This window comes from Taudactylus pleione, unplaced genomic scaffold, assembly GCF_031769625.1.
Source record: "Taudactylus pleione unplaced genomic scaffold, aTauple2 ptg000520l, whole genome shotgun sequence".
NCBI lineage: Eukaryota > Metazoa > Chordata > Amphibia > Anura > Myobatrachidae > Taudactylus > Taudactylus pleione.
The window spans coordinates 8,109,596-8,131,116 of record NW_028284922.1 but is presented as its reverse complement, the minus strand read 5'-3'; the positions used below and the strand labels follow the sequence as shown (position 1 = coordinate 8,131,116).

General features: G+C 42.0%; 1 protein-coding gene across 2 annotated transcripts in view; it reads left to right on the top strand.

Annotated features, from left to right (window-relative positions):
• LOC148501326 (uncharacterized) overlaps nt 1–21,521 on the top strand; it is a 667,086-nt gene that overhangs the window by 411,660 nt on the left and 233,905 nt on the right. For both annotated transcript variants that reach the window (XM_088450637.1, XM_088450636.1), the window contains exon 15: nt 6,436–6,530. In XM_088450637.1, the coding sequence (XP_088306763.1) occupies nt 6,436–6,530 (95 nt within the window). The remainder of the gene's footprint in view (nt 1–6,435; nt 6,531–21,521) is intronic.

Sequence of the window (21,521 nt, the reverse complement as noted above, 5' to 3'; positions counted from 1 at the left end):
TGGATGGCCAACTCTAGGAAGAGTCCTGGTGGTTCCAAACTTCTTCCATTTACGGATGATGGAGGCCACTGTGCTCATTGGGACCTTCTAAGCAGCAGATATTTTCTGTACCCTTTACCAGATTTGTGCCTTGAGACAATCCTGTCTCGGAGGTCTACAGACCATTCCTTGGACTTCATGCTTGTTTTGTGCTCTGATAGGCACTGTCAAGTGTGGGACCTTATATAGACAGGTGTATGCCTTTCAAAATCATGTCCAATCAAATGAATTTACCACAGGTGGACTCCAATTAATCTGTAGGAACATCTCAAGGATGATCAGTGGAAAGAGGATGCACGTGAGCTCAATTTTGAGCTTCATGACAAAGGCCGTGAATACTTATGTATATGTGATATCTTAGTGGGTTTTTTTAAATTAAATTTGCAAAAATCCCAAAAAAACTTTTTACATGTTGTCATTATGGGGTATTGTGTGTAGAATTTTGAGGGCAAAAATGAATTTATTCCATTTTGAAGTAAGGCTGTAACATAACAAAATGTGGAAAAAGTGATGCGCTGTGAATAATATAATAATATCAATAATATTATTGTAATAATAATAAAACTTTTTAGAATAATATCACACTATAATGTATAGTGTAATGTATAGACTAATGTACACTATGTGGGGATCTGTATCAGTGAGGATGGCGTGTCTGTGTAGTGATTTCTTAGTATATAAATTTCCACCTGAAAATATGGCTCGATATTTTATATACAGTACTGGTTCACATTATAATTCAAAAACTGCCCATCAGTAATTTACAGTGTGTTCATGTCCTTTTTCAGAATAACCATGCCCATTGTTTGTCTCAACACAGAGGGGGAGGGCGGAGGAATTTATTTGTACAGGCTGCACTTTTTACACAGACAACAAATCAAGTTTTCATTAGTCCTCCCCCTGTGTGTTGTTACTACTCATTAATGTTGCCCTTTGTGTCTAGAGACACTTTTGTACTTTCGGTCCCTCCCTTCCTCCCAAAACTGTACTAATTTTCCATGGTTATATTGTACATTCATAGACCAGTAATGTAGCTGGAAGCACAATGTTTTGTTTTCCACTTTGTTATTACAGTAAAGTATACACAGTATGTCATTTGCTATATATATATATAGAGAGAGAGAGAGAGATGTGTGCCCACCATTGTGTTTTGGTTTTGGATCTGGATCTCCCCTGGTTTTGGATCTGAATCTTGTTTTGGATTTTTTTTCCTTGGTGTTTTGTGTTTTGGTTTTGGATCTGGATATTTTCTTAAAATATCATAAAAACAGTTAAAATCACAATATGGGCTTGTTTTTGTTCCTACAGTATTATTAACCTCAATAACATTTATTTACAGTCAATTCCAAACAATTTTGACCACCTCACAATATTATATTTTTCATCTTGTTAAGGCCAAAAGGTTGCATCCAGCTAGCTGGCTGAGTAAGCTAAGTGACACAGTGGGCGACACTAACATGTGGCAGTTCATCTTCCAATTTCCAACATGGATACAGTGTGTTATACAGTGTGGGTTGGATACACCAATAGTGCACATACTGTGACAGCAGTGTTGGTATAGCAGGGTTGCTGACGGTGTCCTCAGTACATGGAATGGCAGTGCATTAGTTTTGGCAGTGTCCTCAGTGAAGGGTACTGATGATGTCGGCAGTGCCAGTGGTGTCTTTAGTGCAAGTTTGCTGGCTGCTTCAGCATTGTAGGGGTTGCTGATGGTGTCCTCAGCGTGTGGTTTGGCCATGCTGTGGTGCTGATAGTGTCCTCAGTGTAGGGTACCAGCAATGTTGGCAGTGTGGGGGTGCCAGCAGTATCCTCAGTGCAGGTTTGCTGACTGTGTTGGCAGTACAGGGGTGTTCTTAATGCAGGGTGCCAGTGATGTCGGCAGAGTGGGGTTGCCAGTAGTTTCCTCAGTGTAGATTTGCTGGCTGTGTCAGCAGTGCAGGGGGTTGCTGGGGATGTCCTCAGTACATGGAATGGCAGTGCTGTGGTGCTGGCAGTGTCCTCAGTGAAGGGTACCGGCGATGTTGGCAGTGCCAGGGTGCCAGCAGTGTCCTCAGTGCAGGTTTGCTGACTGTGTTGGCAGTGTAGGGGTGTTCTCAATGCAGGGTGATGGCAATTTTGGCAGAGCAGGGATGCCAGTGATGTCCTCAGTGCATGAGTGCTGACAGTGTCGGCAATGCAGGGGTGCTGGTGGTGTCCACAGTGTGGGAGTGCCGGCAGTGTGGGGGTTGCTGACTGTGTCCTCAGTACGTGGGGCAGCAGTGCTGGAGTGTTGACAGTGGTGGTGTCAGCAGCGGGGGATGCTGCCAGTGGGGTGCCGGCAGTGTTGGCAGCAGGGGTGCAGGCGGTGCAGGGCAGCGGGGGATGGTGGGCTCCATCTTCTTTTGCTTCCTGTGTGCATATTAAATAGGCATAACGCTGATTGGCTGAGAGCCATGACTTAAGGCTCTCTCAGCCAATCAGCGTTAAGCCCGCTCAATACAAAACCTTGTCACCCCACAACCTCGCAACCCAAGAGTGGGAACACGAGGTTTTGCCTCGGGTTAGTGATCTGGGGCAGGCAGAGAGATCCGAGAACCCTCTATGGGTCGGCGCCCTTGTTCGACCGCACTGGTCGAACATCCCAAGAGTTTGCTCTGATTATGGGGTCCTTAGCTCCCCAGGGATCCCCGGCCTGGGCTGATTAGCAGTCAGATTTAATGCTTTGACTGGGGGCCCAGTGAAAGGGTTCCCCTGGCTGTGGCATTAGCCCCCTCACTAGAAAAAGTCTGGTGCTGGTTCTGAATTTTACAGGGGGACCCTACTCATTTTTTCCCCCTGTATTTCAAAAATCAGATCAGTGCCCAGTGCTAGTTGCGCACTGTCCCTATGTCGTTTGTCCCCCATATTTTTGCAACCAGAGCTGGTTCTGACTAGCCTAGTACTTGTTGTGCTTAAGTACAGGGGACACCTATGTCATTTGTCCCCTGTATTTAATCAAAACCAGCACTGGGTCACTAAAAGCTCACGGCTCTTTTGTGGAGGGGGCATGCCATATTTTATTTATTTGTTTTCACAGGTTTTTTTTTTTTACCACAGCAACACAGACGGGTCTCTCTGATCCCGTCTATGCTCTGTGTCAATGACCCAGATGCATGTAGCATGGGTCTCCTGGTCCATGCATGCATCTATGTCATTGAAATACATAGCCGCACAGAGAGGTCTCACTGATTCCATCCGTGTTTCTGTGTCAATGTACAAAAGTGTCTCATGAAAATGTGGTTTGTTGTCTGTCTGTGGAAAATGTGCAGCCTCTACAAAATGAATTCCTCCCCCCTCCCCTCTGTGTTGAGAAAAGCAAAGGGTTTACCTGGAGAAGGACATAAACATATAGTATATTACTGATGGTCAGTTTTAGAATTATACTATATATATATATATATATATATATATATAGACAAAGTGGAGTGTAACGTAAGCACCTAAATGTATCCAAAAACGTGATATAATAACATGTGCAGTATCAGAGAAACGATCGATGCTCCTTATCTGGTGATGTAAGCTTCGGTCACATGACCACCATGGGAATAAATAATATGTAAAAGAAGGGAAAAAACCAACATAGTGTGTACTGTTTTCAGTAATTCATAAATATTGCTGAGCACAGCTTCATTAGGAACATATAAGTCCCAAAAACATCCACTTCACAATATATGAAGATTAAAAAACATTTAATTACATAAAAAACAGACAATGGCTAAAAAACAAACGTACAAGATAAATGACAAAAAAAGGCTCATCTGTCCATAAAAATGGTACTCAGGTACTGTAGTCCCAACGCGTTTCGTCTATCATATGTCAGACTTCATCAAGGGGATAAATATAATAAGCTGGAGGGTGTATTTATACCTATACTCCTCAATTATAGAGAGCTATCAATTAAGGTGCTTAATGATGAGCACCTTAATTTATAGCTCTCTATAATTGATGAAGTCTGACATATGATAGACGAAACGCGTTGGGACTATAGTACCTGAGTACCATTTTTATGGACAGATAAGCCTTTTTTTGTCATTTATCTTGTACGTTTGTTTTTTAGCCATTGTCTGTTTTTTATGTAATTAAATGTTTTTTAATCTTCATATATTGTGAAGTGGATGTTTTTGGGACTTATATGTTCCTAATGAAGCTGTGCTCAGCAATATTTATGAATTACTGAAAACAGTACACACTATGTTGGTTTTTTCCCTTTGTTTACATATTATTTATTCCCATGGTGGTCATGTGACCGAAGCTTACATCACCAGATAAGGAGCATCGATCGTTTCTCTGATACTGCACATGTTGTTATATCACGTTTTTGGATACATTTAGGCGCTTACGTTACACTCCACTTTGTCTATTTTGTTTTTTAATGTGTACTCCAGCACATGTTTATATTGTGTAACTAGCAGCCACTCATTTATTCACATGAGAAGTATCACTTATTATTTTATTTTTCATTATTACACATTTATGATTTTTTATTTGAGCGCCACCACATTTATTTATATATATATATATATATATATATATATATATAATATATATTGAATAATAACTTATTTTTGGAAAAAAAATAGGTTTACACTGAGATTCAAACCCTAATTTCCTGGTGTGATATGCAGTCACCTTACCACTATGCTATAACACCTACAGGCAAATACTGAAGTCTTTTACCTCTTACATAGTGAAAGTGAACTGAAACTGACAGCTTCTGTTCTAGATCCAGCTAGAAATATAGCAACAGTTTTTTTTACAGCATATGAAGTATGGTGCTATATTTTCAAGTGCTATTTTCTATTCTGTAGGACTTTTTACTGTATCCAAAGTATGCAGGAAATTTTGTAAGCCTGTCTGGCACTGCAATGGGAAGCAGCTTACTGTATTGGATCTTCCTCTTCAGCTTTCTACTTAGGCAGCAACAGTATACTGTTCTAAAAATGCCACCTGCTGTCTGAAAAGTGGTACTACACTATATTTCAGCCTCCTTACACATGTCCCGACATGTATATCTTGGCAGGGCTGGTTATCTGATGCCATGGCTCAATTTTCACAAAGGGGTATGTGGACACATCTGTAGTCTGCCCTTTTGTACCAGTCTGATCTCACTGAACTGCGCAGGTGCCTGCTTACGGTTTCTGCATTCCAGCAGCCAGAATCAATTATGTCTTTGTGCAGGTGCTCAACCTCCAGACATCATATATGTAGATATGAATATGTCAGGATAAAATGCTTTATACAGATGTGATTAAATTATCTTTATTAAAATGTCAGGGATGACAATTTAAGATACAAGGTTTCACTTTTGCATTATAAGCTATACATAATGTTCAAATTACCTTCCAATTATGCTGTAAATTATATAAATACTTACTTTGAAAAATAATGAAACACTGATTGTAAAGTTTTGATACATGGAATTTGATAACTGCTGTGTGCAACTTTAAATACTACTGCTCAGTTGCTGGCTGGACAGCTAAGACAACATGTTACACCCATGTCATGATGTAGCCAGGGGCGCCTTGGGGGGGGAGCAGGGTACTAATTATCCAGGCCCAGGCTTATTTGAGGGGCCCAGGTCTGCCGTTGCTTCCCCTCACTCTTATCTGTCAGCAGCAGCAGTCTCCTCTGCCTGTGTGTGGGGTGGAGCAATAACTGATTGCTTTTCCCCCTTGGATTTGCCCCTGGCTGAGGGGCTCACAGTGTCCTTCCCCCACACCCTCCTCATGGGCCTGAGGAAGGTATGACCATGCCTTCCACACTCTCTATGGTCCTGGATTTACTGTAGATACAGCCCAAGTGTTGCCTATTTTTACATTTTGCTCCCGATCACTTTAAAACCTGGCTATGCCACTGGTCAGACATTGGTGACTCATTTCATGTTATGCTTTACCTGAGGGTGGTAGGTGGAAAAATTCTCAAAATGGAAGGTGGGGAAAAACTGGAATGGATGTAGTGTTTATTTTTTACTATTAAAATTAACTGAACCTCTATGTTTTAGACTCTACGTACATTTTTTTTGTTTAGTAAAAACAAAAATGAGTGGCTCTTTTTGAGTCCTGTTTTAAATTTGCAAACTTTGATTTTTTGACATTAATGCTTTCTATAGCATTATGTCGATCGGAAAGTGCAAACACGGTTGTAATGTTGTTTTAAAGCATTTTAACTGTGTTGGTATTATAACTTTAAACATGATGCTTTACTATCATATTAAAAGTTATAATGCTGACATGGCTAAAATACTTTAAATAGCATTACAACTGCATCAACATTTTACCATTGACAGCATTAATGTCGACTCTGTAACTATTTCCCATGTGTCTGTGTGTATATGTATATATTATTATTATTATTTATTTTAAATTGTTCAATCTTTAGGTGAACACAGAGCTTTCACAAGTTCATACACAAAGAAATAGTACAATGGATGCAGAAGACGCCAAAAGAATAGTATCACTGTGTTCCGGGAATGAGTAAGTATAATAATCTCAAAGCAAATCAGTCTTTACTTGCTAGTTGATTTACTGATGGTAAAGCTGGCCACACATCTAAAGATTATCTGTCCAACCAGCCAACTAGTTGATTGGTTGGAATGAAAATCTGGTAACGTATGGGAGTAAATGATGATCAGCAATTTGCTCCTAAATGCCAGAAAACAGATGAAAATGGCGTCAGACAAGTTTGTTAAATGTTTGATCTAAACAATTTGTTCAAACAGTTTTTATCCCTTTTCCGGCATTTAGGAGCAAATTGCTGATTGTCATTTGCTTTCATACCTTACCAGATTTTCATTCCAACCAATCAACTAGTTGGCTGGTTGGACAGATAATCTTTAGATGAGTGGCCAGCTTAAGGGGATGGTTGGAATTTCTTTTCTTTCCCCACTTTGAGTTCAGTACAGAGAGGCCCCAAACTGCCCACACAATAACCGACAACTTTCATTTAACACGTATAGTTTTATTAGTTCACAATATTTAATTGTGACTTAAATAAAGAAATTTATCATTACCACCAGATATGTAATTCAGACAGATAACACAAATAAAGATTTCGTAGTAAATTAAACTTTACTCTCTATCAGGTTGTAGTAACCCATCCTATTTTACTGAATAACCAAACATAGACTTGCGCCCGAAAAGGGGGCATGATGTACCAAAAATCGGTCATTGCCTCTTGGCAAGTGGCATGGGGACTGTCCCACCAGAATCATACCATGGCCTCCACAAGAAAAAAACATACACATTGGTCACCACAATAAAACAATAAAACACATTGGCTCCCACAGGAAAAAAGCACACATGCATTGACCCCACAGGAAAATATAAATCACATGATGACACCACTTGTGACAAACAAGCTAATTATTGAATGTCCACACACGACCTGCTGAACCAGCTTGCTGCAATTTATTCACAAATTGCAGGCTTGTCAGGATGATACAGACAGCATCAGTATTGATCGACAATACCCTGGTGTTGCTGCAGAACCCTCCAAACCGGAGAGTCTCTTATTTATACAGTGTTTCTTAAACATTAAACCCAAACAATTTCCCACGCAGAATTGCCACAAGGATACACCCTTTATATTGGCGATATACTTTTCTTTTGCTTACTGTCAGATAAGAGAAAAGATGAGAAAACCTTATGCTGCTTACAGTAAATGTAACTTTTTAAATTAAAAGTTGACACTACTGTATTCTAAATTTAAAAGCATAAATGAACAATGTATGAGAGTAGCCCTTTAGTATATAATCACAGCATTCTATTATAGGTTGATTAATATTACTTTTAATTTATGTGTATGTTGGCTGTTTAGATACATGTCTATCTTTTTGCAATAATAAATCAGAAACATTGCAACTATTGGGATGCTATCAGCTATATACAGTACAATGTATGTATAAATGTCTGTGTGTAGATAGATAGATAGATAGATAGATAGATAGATAGTAAGATTCTCCTAACAAAGAACACACTTGACATCAGTTGTCCTTGTCAGATGGCTTTTTACTTATGCAAAATGTTATATTTGCACATTTACATCCAACATATGACACCCTGACACTAAGCTAAACATTACCAGCTTTCTATCACCTTGCCGACTAATTCAGCATCAGGAGCACCTTTATGCTTCACACACCACACGCCAATCAGACCAATGTGCTGCAGCAGTGTTTCAAAGGTATGCAGCGGGTTTGTTCCAGGGAATGAGTCATGTTTTTTATAGCAGAACATGGCAAAGAACCCTCTTTCAGATTCAACCAATCAAAGACCTGCAATTCCTATGAACGCCTTCTTTGGCCATTAATCCATTGCCAGAGCAATTAGTCACATCCTAACTCACAGCAAGCATGTGTATATTTCATTGGTTCCTTGTCACAGTTCTAGCACCACTGTGTCCAGCACAGTGTATAGTAATACCTCCAGTACTTCTGAGTCCAGCTCAGTGTACAGCAACACCTCCAGCATGGCTGAACCCAGCTCAGCAAACAATCTTCCCTCTAGTTTCACTGAGGCCAGTCACAGTACACTGGTCCCAGTCTAGTGTCCAGTTCCACTGGTTCTGGTCTGGTGTCCTCACCAGTTGGGGTCCTCCAAATGTCCTGCCCCAGTTGGGGTCCTCCAAATGTCCTGCCCCAGTTGGGGGCTCCAAGTTTCCTGCCCCAGTTGGGGGCTCCAAGTTTCCTGCCCCACTTGGGGGCTCCAAGTGTCCTGCCAAAGAATTGGGCTCTAAGTATCCTGCCTGTGCCAGTAGGGGACTCCTGTTACCTCTTCGAGCCAGCTCCTTATCCCAGAATCTGCTCCAGCACGTATAATGTGTATTGGAGGGACTTCTCAGAGAGTGATTAGCTAACTATGGGACTGATTCAGTACAGAGCACAGATACGATTGCGGTTGCAATAGCTCACGCCGTTCTGCTGCAAAAATATACTAATGTCTGCGATCACACAGCTGTAGCAGCTCAATTTAAAGATGCCCACTTCCCCTTACTTGCATCCGTAATACCATCCAAGTCTGCGAAAACATCGGGAACATTGAGTAACATCGGAGCCTCACACACAGTTACACAAGGTCAGACCTTACTCAGAAATTGCTAAACTTCCTGCACGCACTGTGAGCTCAGGCTGTGTATGCCATTGCAGTGACTAATTTATGCACGGCCCTGTGATGGTTTTCAAATGTACTGACATGCCTGCGTTTCGCCGACCACCTCAGTCACATTGCTAAACAGTACTTCATGTCAATCACTCTACGATGGGACTGCGTATCCTTGCGACTGCAGTGAGCCATTCGCGCACCCGCACTGCGATGCATGCGCAACAATCGGCCATCTGCGAGCATAGCACTTGCGATCCATGCCAACTCAGGCCCTATGTTGCAAGTTTCACTATTAGAACACCACTCTGCACATATGCACTTATTATAAATCAGTCAGGCTGCAATAAATTAGTCAGGCTGCAATCTTAAAGAAAATTGCTAGGTATAAATAATATCAATAGTATACCGATAATACCGTTAGTGAGGGTGTTATAAAACACTTTTAGCTAATAGTGACATTAGGACATAGAGATAGTAAACATAATGATGAAATTCAAATAATGTATAAAAAATGAATACTAACTCCTAAAGAGAACTATTAATCTATAGGTAGCTTACTAACCAAGGAGATGTGTAACATTGATGTTAACCCAACAGATCTCCTGATAAGAAGTGAAAAATGTATTCCATTAGTGGCACATACCAACATCAGCCGCCCGTCAGGACCTAGTGACGTCACAATCCTGAGATGCATGCCCTCCAATGCTCCCCAGGCTGCTGGGAGTTTTCCTAGCAACAAGTGTCAATCATCACCATACTATTAAAAACAATGAGAAATAAAAGTAGTAATAAAGAAATACAGCAATATGTCCACCTGAACATCTAGCTTACTGTGATAAATTCTGATCTGCCGATATAATCACATTACTTAAATAAGGCAATGTGCTTATCATAATACTGTATATATAACCAATGTCCTGAATATAAATTCATAAAAAACAATTCAAGCTGAAATTTTTATTATGTCCATCTGGGGATACCGTATTGAGGCGTTGTATCCAGCATGCCTAACACTTTAGAATTGCATTAGACCTATCTCCTCCAGTGATGGATTTGGGATATAGGCCCTGATTCAGACCCACTCGTAAGTGGGCGTACGCACGTTCGGCGTACGTTAAAAAATATTTAAATTCAAGCACTCGCTCGTATTTTCGTACGCAGCTCAAAATCCGCCCCAAACTCAGGCGACCCCTCCTCTGACTAACGAGCGTGCCAAATAGCGTGCGTACATCCCCGAAATGGCTTGAAGGGAACGCACGCACAAGTACAAACCGGAAGTGGGCCTGTCAGATTCCGATAACCTGCTCGTTTTTTCTGCCTACCTCCCTCAATCGTATCATGCCAATCAATGTATCAATTAGCTTAATTGTTTTTTTTTTTTCAACACAATGCAATAAACTTTAATCTTGTCTGTGTTTGTATTTGCTCGCAGAATACGTACGGCTGAAACCTTCGCTTGTATTGTTCAAAAGACATGTTAGCCCCAATTAAACAATTGTTCTATTTGTTTGTCTCCCCACAATTTTTCTGTGGTTCATTTCTTTATTTAAATTAGCTTACGCATGTCACTGCATCAAGCCTATCATAACTCTCAAGAGATTTGTGGCCCTGTCGAACACATGACTCATACACTAACCAATAGAATTTGTCCTGTTAATTTCCCAAATACATTAGCCAATCAAATTTTTTTGTGGTGCTTTATTAAAAATATTTTGTCAAAAAAACACCATTGCCATCATGAGATCCGCCGCATTCACCAGGCGCGAACTGCTGGTGCTGACGGAGGTGATGGACAGGAGGATCACCAGTCAGCCTCCACCCATCTCCAATAGGCGCAAGCGTTCCGCATATGCGAAGGTACGTCGACGCCTGCGCTCCTTCGGCTCACGCCGACATATTGGCCAGCTGGAGCGCAGGTGGTCGGACCTGCACTGGTGGACGCCCCGTTTGCTGGCATGCTTTCGCATGCAGATTGCGGAAAGTAAGTGTTCTGGACTGTAGTTTTCAAGTTTATCTTGTGGGCCCTAACTGCGTGTGCATGTTTTCATGTCTGTCCTATTGAGTCATTGTAGTCATATCTGCATGTGCATGTTTTCATATCTGTCCTATTGAGTCATTGTAGTCATATCTGCATGTGCATGTTTTCATGTCTGTCCTATTGAGTCATTGTAGTCATATCTGCATGTGCATGTTTTCATGTCTGTCCTATTCAGTCATTGTAGTCATATCTGCATGTGCATGTTTTCATGTCTGTCCTATTCAGTCATTGTAGTCATATCTGCATGTGCATGTTTTCATGTCTGTCCTATTCAGTCATTGTAGTCATATCTGCATGTGCATGTTTTCATGTCTGTCCTATTCAGTCATTGTAGTCATATCTGCATGTGCATGTTTTCATGTCTGTCCTATTCAGTCATTGTAGTCATATCTGCATGTGCATGTTTTCATGTCTGTCCTATTCAGTCATTGTAGTCATATCTGCATGTGCATGTTTTCATGTCTGTCCTATTGCGTTTTTTTTTTTTTTTTTGTTGGGTTTCCTGTTGAAACTAACCACAATATTTTTGTCATTTTTAGGGGCACAGCAAACACTACGGCGGCATCGCCACACAAGACGCCGGTCCCGGCCCCTCTCTCCAACCCCCAATTCCTCTATTACCCCCTCCTCCCCAGACCCTGTGGCCGAAATTTCCGGCCTACTTCCCCTCCAGCCCAATTCCCCCTCTCCTCCATCCGTCCCTCCTCCAAATACCCCCTCCCAGGATCCTGAAAACACCTTGCCCCTCGGGTTGGGGAATGTAGCCACCTCCGAGGTGGTCCAGGGAGTGGCTTCTGGCTCTGTCGTTTTGGAGAACGGTATGTTTTTAAAGTTTATTTTGGACACCACAAACTGTTTGTATGTAATCATGTGTCGTCCCCATTTTTTTTGACTTTTTGTCGCCTTAGGGTATTTTTGGGGGTTGTCTTTACCTGTTCCTGCTGATGTCACCATACACATATCACACCTGTGTGCCTTTTTTTAGGGCCCTTGTATTTTTGCCCTTAGACATTTTGGGGTGCTGGGTTTTATCCGTGTAATGTTTTTTTGGCCCACAAGCTTGTAAGTTTTGGTTTGCTTGTTTTGTGTTTTTTTACAATGTTGCTTCATTATCGATTTATTAATCCCCAAACTTTTGTCACCCACAGAGGAACAGAGGCATCGGGAAGATATCGTTAATTGTGTGGGCCGTATGCGGGAGCAGGTCACCGGGCTGATGCAGGCCCTTGACCATCTGTTGGTCCTCCTTAGGAATTAGTTTTTTTTTTTATTTTTTTACAAATTGTTTCTTAATAAATCAGTTTTAAATCAAGCTCTGTCTCATGCATTTGGAGTAAATCCCAGATTCTTTACACTGACATAAGTAGACTCTTCAAGCAAGGTTTGCCACAGAATCTCACTACAGATTGTGTGTTGTATTTTGAATGCAAACAGGCACAAGAAACACCTCCCAGTACCAATGTCATTTTCCTTTTTTGTGGTGGTCAACATGATAGTTTACACCATTTTTCAGGTTCCTATTTGGTGGCCAAACTGCTTAGGACAATCTTACGAAGGCAACTGATTGTACAGGATTCCTTGTTGTGTTGGTTAGTACCCCGAAAACATATTACATTTTAGCTCCACTTGCTTCATTACTGGGTTACCCCTTAGGTAAAATTAACGTTTGGGAGTTTGTTTACACTTGCTTCTAAGGTGCCCAAAAAGGAAACAAATTACACTCTCCAAATATTTATTCACAACAGAAATCAAAATACAAAGTGGTCACTCACGAACAAAACACACAGTGATAATCAGAAATACACCACATACCAAAAACACTAAACAAACACACAACAAATCAAGAACTGGTTGACGAAGGTCCATGCCCACATGATTTCAAAAATATGGCGTTGCAATATTGGTGTCAGAATATATTCCCGAAGTTTCAACAGAAAGGTTTTTGAAGGGTAGCAGGAAGTAGTCATCGTGGGAGTGCCAAAGATTATGCAGAAGATGGTGCAAGAATTAATATCAAAAAAGATGAACGTTAAAAAACCGTAACACATTGGGTATACACACTGTTGTTTGATCAATAATTACCTAAAATATCGGGCCACCACATCATCGCGTATGGCCCCCCCACATACTGACCTCCGACCAACCTCGGGGGGGCCATCATCAGGTAAGGCATCCTCTGGCTGCATTGGAACACCACTCCTTATGGCGATGTTGTGAAAGATCCCACACAGGACCACAATTTTCGAAACCATATCCGGCAAATACATGAGCTCGCCACCAGAGCGGTGGAGGCATCTGAATCGGCCTTTTAAAAGGCCGATACAGCGCTCCACCACTTGCCTGGTGGCTGTAAGTGCGGTATTAAACTCACTTTGTGGACCTGGTGTGGGAGCCAAATAAGGAGTGAGCAGCCAGGGCATGCAAGGGTATCCACTGTCTCCTGTGAAAAATAGACAACATCAGGATCACTGTGTATCAAGCTTAACATTGTTATGTACTAAAGGTCTCCACTTACCCAGAAGCCATGCATCACCAGCTTGTAGGTTGGTTAATTTGTGCCATATCCCTGATTGCCGAAGGAGTCATGTGCACTTCCGGGTAATTTTGCATTCAGGGACAGGATCTGGAGGGAGGCATCACATACCACCATTACATTCAGGGAGTGATAGTGTTTCCTGTTTCGAAATATGGCCTCCAGCCGTGCTGGAGGCTGAAGTGGTATGTGAGTACCATCCACAACCCCTATGATGTGTGGGAAGCCAGCTATTTGGTAAAAATTGGCCTTGGCCACACTAAGGGCACCCATATCCAAAGGCATTTGAATAAAATGATGGAGGTGCTTGAAAAGTGCCTCCATCACTTCCCTCAGGATCCGGGAAAAGGAGGATTGTGAGATGCCCGCCACTATTCCCACCATTGTTTGAACTGATCCTGAGGCACAGAAATGTAACACCGCCATAAATTGCGTAAGTGGTGGTATTGCTGTAGGACTGTCAATTTGCCGCTCAAGATCACTCTCTATTAATGAGAGAGTGTCTATGATGATTTTGGGAGGAAGATGGTAGCGTCTTAAAACCTCATCATCGGGCATTCCAAAAAGGGTGACACGTGTTTGAAATATCTGGGGCCTTGCACGCCTACGATGCCTACGCCTGGGACGAGATTGAGGTTGGTCGGCTTCCGGGAGCATGGCCAGAACAATTCGCCCAAGATCAACCTGAAATGGCAAGATTGGAATGTAAGGCTTTGGACCCACCACAAAAGAAAAATAAAAACAACTTAGCTTGATGATACCATCCATTGCTGCTTACATGCCGGGGTATTGTCATGATACGTCCAAACTGAAATTAATCACAAAAATAATTTGACAAATTTCACTCTGTGCATTTTTGTTTCTAAATTTTGTGCTAGACAAAACTTAAAATATGCGAAACACACATTTGGCAAAAGAGCAAAACTACATTGCACACAGTACATCAAAATGGGTTGAAATGTTTGCCAAAAAAGCGAAAGGGCAACCACAAAAAATTTCACAGGATTAATAAGCATTTAAAAATGCGCTAATTAGTTCGCAAATACAAGTCACAATAGTAAGTAGTAAAAATGCGCTAATTAGTTCGCAAATACAAGTCACAATAGTAAGTAGTAAAAATGTGCGAATTAGTTTGCAAATACAAGTCAAAATAGTAAGTAGTAAAAATGCGCTAATTAGTTTGCAAATACAAGTCACTATACAAACTGAGAAAAATGCGCTAATTAGTTCACAAATACAAGATAAAAAATGGACTTACCAAGAGCAAATATATAAGAGTCCAAATCAAAAGGTCTTTGGGTCCGAAATTAATAAAAAGCTAAAATATATGAAATTATGGAACCAAAAATTAAAAACAGTAAGAAACACAATGAGACAACAATTGATCAAAAGTTAGACTTCACAAAACTTACCAAATCAAGAAACGAGGCCAAAAAAAAAAAACCAAAAAAGAGAACGGAAAATAAAAACGCAAATCTAGCAAACAAAATAAACTCCAAACGCCAACTCCTTTATCCGCAAACAACAAACTCCAGCCAAGGTAACCTCCAACAATCCAAAAACGCCACCTCGACTCGAGACACACCAAGCCATAAATAGTGTTTCGTTTCCCGCACAAATTAAGGAGGGATCATAGGAACGCACAATCAATGATGCGGCCGCAAAATAAGGACGCATGTATAAATACGTCACAAAAACACATTAAAATTCTGGTGTATTTCTTGTTTGGACCACAGACATGGCGACAGACCAGGGAAACAATGCCCAAGAGTCAGGCGGTAAGTCTTTCATGCATTTTGTATCAATGATTAATTTGAAACATAAGATTGGGCAAGTTGTGAATTTGTGAAATCTGAATATTTACACACATAGGTGAGGAGGATGACATGGAAGAGGCTGCTGGGCCAAGTATTCCGGCCAAAGCTGCCAAAAAAAAAGGCAGCCACATTTCACAAGAAAGGAGATGGAGGTTTTGATACAGAAGTGTGTGGACATCCTGCCACAGGCAGACAGGAATATGAGTCTAAGCCAGAAGGGGAGAATGTGGGAAGAGGTAGCCGTTGCTGTCAATAGGGTGGGTGATTATGTCCGTCTAGCCCGGGATGTCAAACGGCGGTAAGTAAACACTTGCCCCCCCTAAAAACAAACACCATTTTAAACAAAAGGATAATGGCTTCCATTTTTTCCCACAGATGGGGCGACTTCAAATATCGCCTAAAGCAAAAACTCGCGGACAGGGCTAGGCATGCAAGGGGGACAGGTGGGGGTCCCACCCTTGTGTCATTGGAGTTGACGGATTTAGAAGAGCTGGCACAGGGGTGTGTGCAGCCTGTGGAGGTGTTTGGCGTGTCCAACATGGATACGGACATGCCAGACTTTGCGGCTCCTCATGTTGGCCCAGGTAAATCTTTTGATGTCACCAACTCTGAAATGTTATTGTGCCAATATGTAGATTCTCATGTGAGTCTTTTCTCTTTTTTCCTAACAGAGACACAGGCGGATGAGTCTGCTCCAGAGGGGAGCCTTAGCCGCCGAATTTCTGCTGGCTCGGCAGGGGAGAACCAGTACATCCGGCTGAGGACCCTGCAGAAGCCAGTCCAGGGCAATCCCCCTCGCAGGCAGTGTCCCTCCTCACAGAACTCAATTTCAAATCGGATTTCCATACGGAGATTCTGCAGAGGATGGACGCCAGTCTGCTACGGGTGGCTGAGGCCCTGGAGCAAAATGCTGCGGCCAACGTGACCATTGGTCAGGCCCTGGCGGAAAATACCAGGGCCAACATCCGCATCGCCAATGCCCTGGAGCAGTTCGTTCGCCAGCACATGGTGGAGCCGACCTCACTTCCTGCCGGAACATCAGGATCCTCCACCTCTGGCACAACATCAGCCAATCCTCCAAATGTGCCTAGCCCTGTGCCTAGTGCAGAGGCCACAACATCTGCCTCTGGACAGGCCAGCCCGATGACATCCCGGTCCCGGTCTGGCACCCTCCCCCATCCAAACGGGTGAAAAAACGGTGACAGCAATGGCGACTTTTCCCACAATCCTTCTGTGCTTGGCTCCTATTCCTTTCTGGTCAAAACTTCCCTCTCCTTTCTTGTGAAATGTTTTTAATTTTTTGTTGTATGTTTATGTCAACAGTTATGTTGGGCCAATTTGTTGGATTTTGGGACAGATCTTTGCCAAAAAAAGATGTCCCCAAATTTTTTAATAATTTAATTTTTGTTTGACCAATAAATTGACACCAAAAATCTGACATTGGATTGTGAAATTATTGTACAAATGGGTTACATTTAATCCTGGACCAAAAGGCAAAAAATTGCCAATAAAAAAAAAAAAAAAATTTTTTTTAAAAAGGGCTCTTTAAGGAACGTTTAAAAATTCATATAACGAGGCAAATTCAAGAGGCAAAAATAAAATGGTGAGAAAATTAAAACATGATGACATTATTGTTACAATAGGCCCTAACCACCAAATTGAGGCCAAAATAAACCCCCACAAATGTACGCAAATTGATTGTGTCATCCTGACATTAGCAGCTCTGATTTCCACCTGCGTACGGTTTTGTGCTATCCCAAAAAACTGATTTCAAAACACATACCAAGCCGGTTTTCAATCCAACACTAATTGCTTTTCAGCCCTCCCGCGATTAATCGCAACAACATCGTGGAGTCCCGGGACGGAGGAGAAGGCCATCGCCAATGTGGTCGAGTAATCCAGATCCTAAGCTGTGCGAGCATTTTGAAGGGAAAGAGGATCATCCAGTGACGTATGAGTCGGTCCAAACACATTTTACGCTCGCATCTGCTAATGTATGTACGCCCCAAAAACGCCTCGCCACGCCTGCGTTTTTCCATCTCCACCCCCGTCAACACCCAAAAACGCCCTGTTCTGTCAATCACATTTGACATGTCACTTCCTGTACGCTATTTGACGAATGAGACAAAAAAAGCTTGCAATCTGCCGTACGCACATGCGCAGTGTTACACCGACGCATGCGCGGTTATTCAACATCGGAACGCAACGAGCGTACTGCTGTTTGCGAGTGGCTCTGAATGAGGGCCATAGTCTATAATTTTATAGCATAGTGTAGAATTATTATGTTTATTCATCTTAAAGTGCATGGCCACAGACTGGTCCACTTCTCTTCCTTCCTTCCTTCTCTTCCTTCCATTCTAAACATATGCAGCTTTGATTTCATGTTGTTTGTAATCGAAGAATCAACTTGTGAGCTCAACACAATGAAAATCAAAAGATTGTCTTTCGAGGCTTTACATTTTAAACACATTAAAAGAAGATACAAAAGGCGAGCGAAGGACTTTCCATCGCTCCGGGTATCGCACCAATGGGGGCGTGCTGTGGATGTTGATTGACAGCACGCCCCCTTTGGTGGGCGTTCCGGGGGCATGCCTGCCAGACGGAGGCATTCCTATGGGAACGCCTACCGTCTGAAGCCGGCCCCACTGACATCACTAGTGATGTCAGTGGGAGTGATTTTGGCTCTGATAGAGCCAAAATCACTCCTGGCCTTGCGGTTGAGAAACCCGACCACAGGGTTTCTCTTGCAAGTCCGATGGTCGCGATGGTCTTGACCATCGCGACCATCTTGTTGGACGCTCGTTTATGCTGTGGGTGGTCACCCACAGCTATACGAGCGTCCAGGAGGACGCTCCATTAAGAGGTAGGAGGGCCCTGATTCAGAGCGAGCGCTCTGGTCAGAGCGTCCGGCTCTGAATCAGGGCCTTTATCCAGACAGAACTACTACTGGGCTTAGCGCTTGTATCGGTACCATTTTCCTTTGTCATATATATATTTCAAAAAAGGAAAAAAGCAAAAAGTACTTCCCTATGGGCACGCTAAATTTGGAAGCTATAAAAGGATCTTACCTAAATATAATTTATGGCTGGACTTACTTACACAAAACATACAAAAAAACACACAAGGCATGTAATGGTGCATACACACGATCAGATCCGTCAGATGAACGATTGAACGATTTTTACCAACGATTTGAACGATTGAATGATTTCAGACAGTATTAAAATGAATTAAATTGTCAAAATCTGACTGCACACACAGACGATGTCAGATATCGTTATCTGACATGCGGGAACGCACATCGTTCATCGTTGCAGACCCACATGTCAGATTTTCTTTCAGATATGAAAGATTTTTAAAATCGTTATCGTTCAGATCTGACACAAAATCTGACCGCGTGTATGCACCATAAACCTAATTGGTTGTGTATAATGGGATATCTGAACAGGATGAAATTCTACTATCAATCAATTAGGGTCCATAATCCCATATACAAGTAATTTAAAAAACATAAACACTAGACTAATAAGAAAAGGGCAAAATATGTGATATACATAAAGAATATGAAAAAAGACAATGTATAAAGACAATAATAAAATGAAACCACACCTCCTGAATAAATATATATTGGTCTATTGGTCAAACTGCATGTGTAGTATTCCTGTTGTTCCATATAATCCCTTCACAATAGGGATGCTGCAGGGTATAATGAGTATATAGCCTCTCCTCTGGATCTTAAAGGTCTGTTGACCCCTTAAGTGTGTTTAGTAAAAAATAATCATGTCGTTTAGTAGCTTTAAATTCCAGCCTATTATTTAGTAATTAAGGATCAGCTCCTGATGTATATACTGTATGCTGTAAGCAGTAAAATCACAAGGTAATCACAAACATATATATGAGATGCATGCAAATATCCACAGTGTAATTTATGAGGAAAGAGGTCATCAATAACCATCAACTGTTTGCAAGGATACCTCATTAGGGCTGCCAATGGTAGCTGTCACTTAAAATGACTGCATGCTTGAAGACAGATATCTATTACAATAAACAGCACAGTGATAGATGCAGCATACAGAGGCGTAGCATAGTGCTATGGCACCCGGAGCATGACCATGCTATGGCGCCCCCACATATCCCTGATGTGTATCTAGCGAGATAGTTTGGTCAGCATATTGGGGACTATTGAAGGAAAAAATAAAACAAGCAGTACCACTGTCGGATTTGAACACGTGCTTGCACAGTAGTTTACACTAGGGGTGTGCATCGGCCACTTTTCGTGTTTTGGGTTTTGGTTTTGGATCTGAATCTTTCTTCGTGTTTTGGATCTGGATTGGTTTTGCCAAAACCACCCTTCCGTGTTTTGGGTTCTGGGTTTTGTGTTTTGGATCTGTATTTTTTTGAAAAAAGCATAAAAACAGCTAAAATCACAGAATTTGTGGGTTTTTCTGCTCATATTCAATTATTAGCCTCAATAACCTTCATTTCCACTCATTTCCAGTCTATTCTGAACACCTCACACCTCACAATATTGTTTTTATGGCCAAAAGGTTGCACCGAGGTAGCTGGATGACTATGCTAAGCGACACGAGTGGGCGGAACAAACACGTGGCACTGCAGTGGCAGACAGGATGGCAGTTTGAAAAACTAGGCCCCAAACAGTACATACTGCAAAGAAAAAAAAGAGGTGCAAGATGGAATTGTCCTTGGGCCCTCCCACCCACCCTTATGGTTGTATAAATAGGACATGCACACTTTAACAAACCAATCATTTCAGCGCCAGGGTCTGCAACATGACTGTGGCTGAAATGATTGGTTCGTTTGGGCCCCCACAAAACAAGCTGGCAATTAATGTGTCCCTGCACAAACTGGCTCTACGGAGGCAAGATGTCGTCCTCATCCTCCTCATCCACCGATTCCTTGGATAAAACAGGAAAAAGGGATTTAGGTGTCCCTGGACTGCTTACGGTCTTAGCCAAAGTTTCTGAACTTGACAGTAACTTTTTATGAACGCGCTGCAGGTGCCGTATAAGGGAGGATGTTCCTAGGTGGATAACGTCCCTACCCCTACTTATTTCACCTTTACATATGGTACATATGGCAAGACAGTTGTTGTCTGGATTTGGATAGAAATATTGCCAGACCAAAGAGGTGGAATGTTAGGTCTTCTGCCCAGGCATGACCATGATGGGCTTTTTCATCCCACGGGCAACAACTGTCTCCCCCGGAGCCTGATTTAAACAAACCACATCACCATCAGAATCCTCCTCGCCAACTTCCTCCTCAGTGCCAGCTACACCTGTATGCTCATCCTGTTGTACTTCAACAGTGACATCTTCAATTTGCATATCAGCAAGTGGACTGTGGGTGCTCCTTTCAGCACTTGCAGGGGGCGTGCAAATGGTGGAAAGAGCCACCTCTTCTCGTCCAGTGCTGGGAAGGTCAGGCATTGCAACAGCCACCACACTTGGACTCTCCTTGGGGATTTGTGATATCTTCTTAGAACGCACAGTTCTTCGCTGTGCTTTTGCCAGCTTAACTCATTTGATTTTTTTAGCGGGAGGAGGGCTTCCATCGTCATGTGAAGCTGAACCACTAGTCATGAACATAGGGAAAGACCTTAGCCGTTCCTTGCCACTCCGTGTCATAAATGGCATATTGGCAAGTTTACGTTTCTCTTCAGATGATTTAAATGTTTTTTTTAAGGTCATTTTCCTGAACTTTGTCATTTGGGATTGTATGTGCCCTCTACTATGACATTGGGCATCGAGCTTGGCAGACGACGTTGATGGCATGTTATCGTCTATGTCATGACTAGTGGCAGCAGCTTCAGCACTAGGAGGAAGTGGTTCTTGATCTTTCCCTATTTTATTTTTATCGGAGAAAGTTTGGTCCTCCATTTATGGCGCACACAAACACAGAAAATTTTTTTTTATTTTTGCTGGATAGTAGTGCACTTTGTGGGTTACAACACCCTTTAA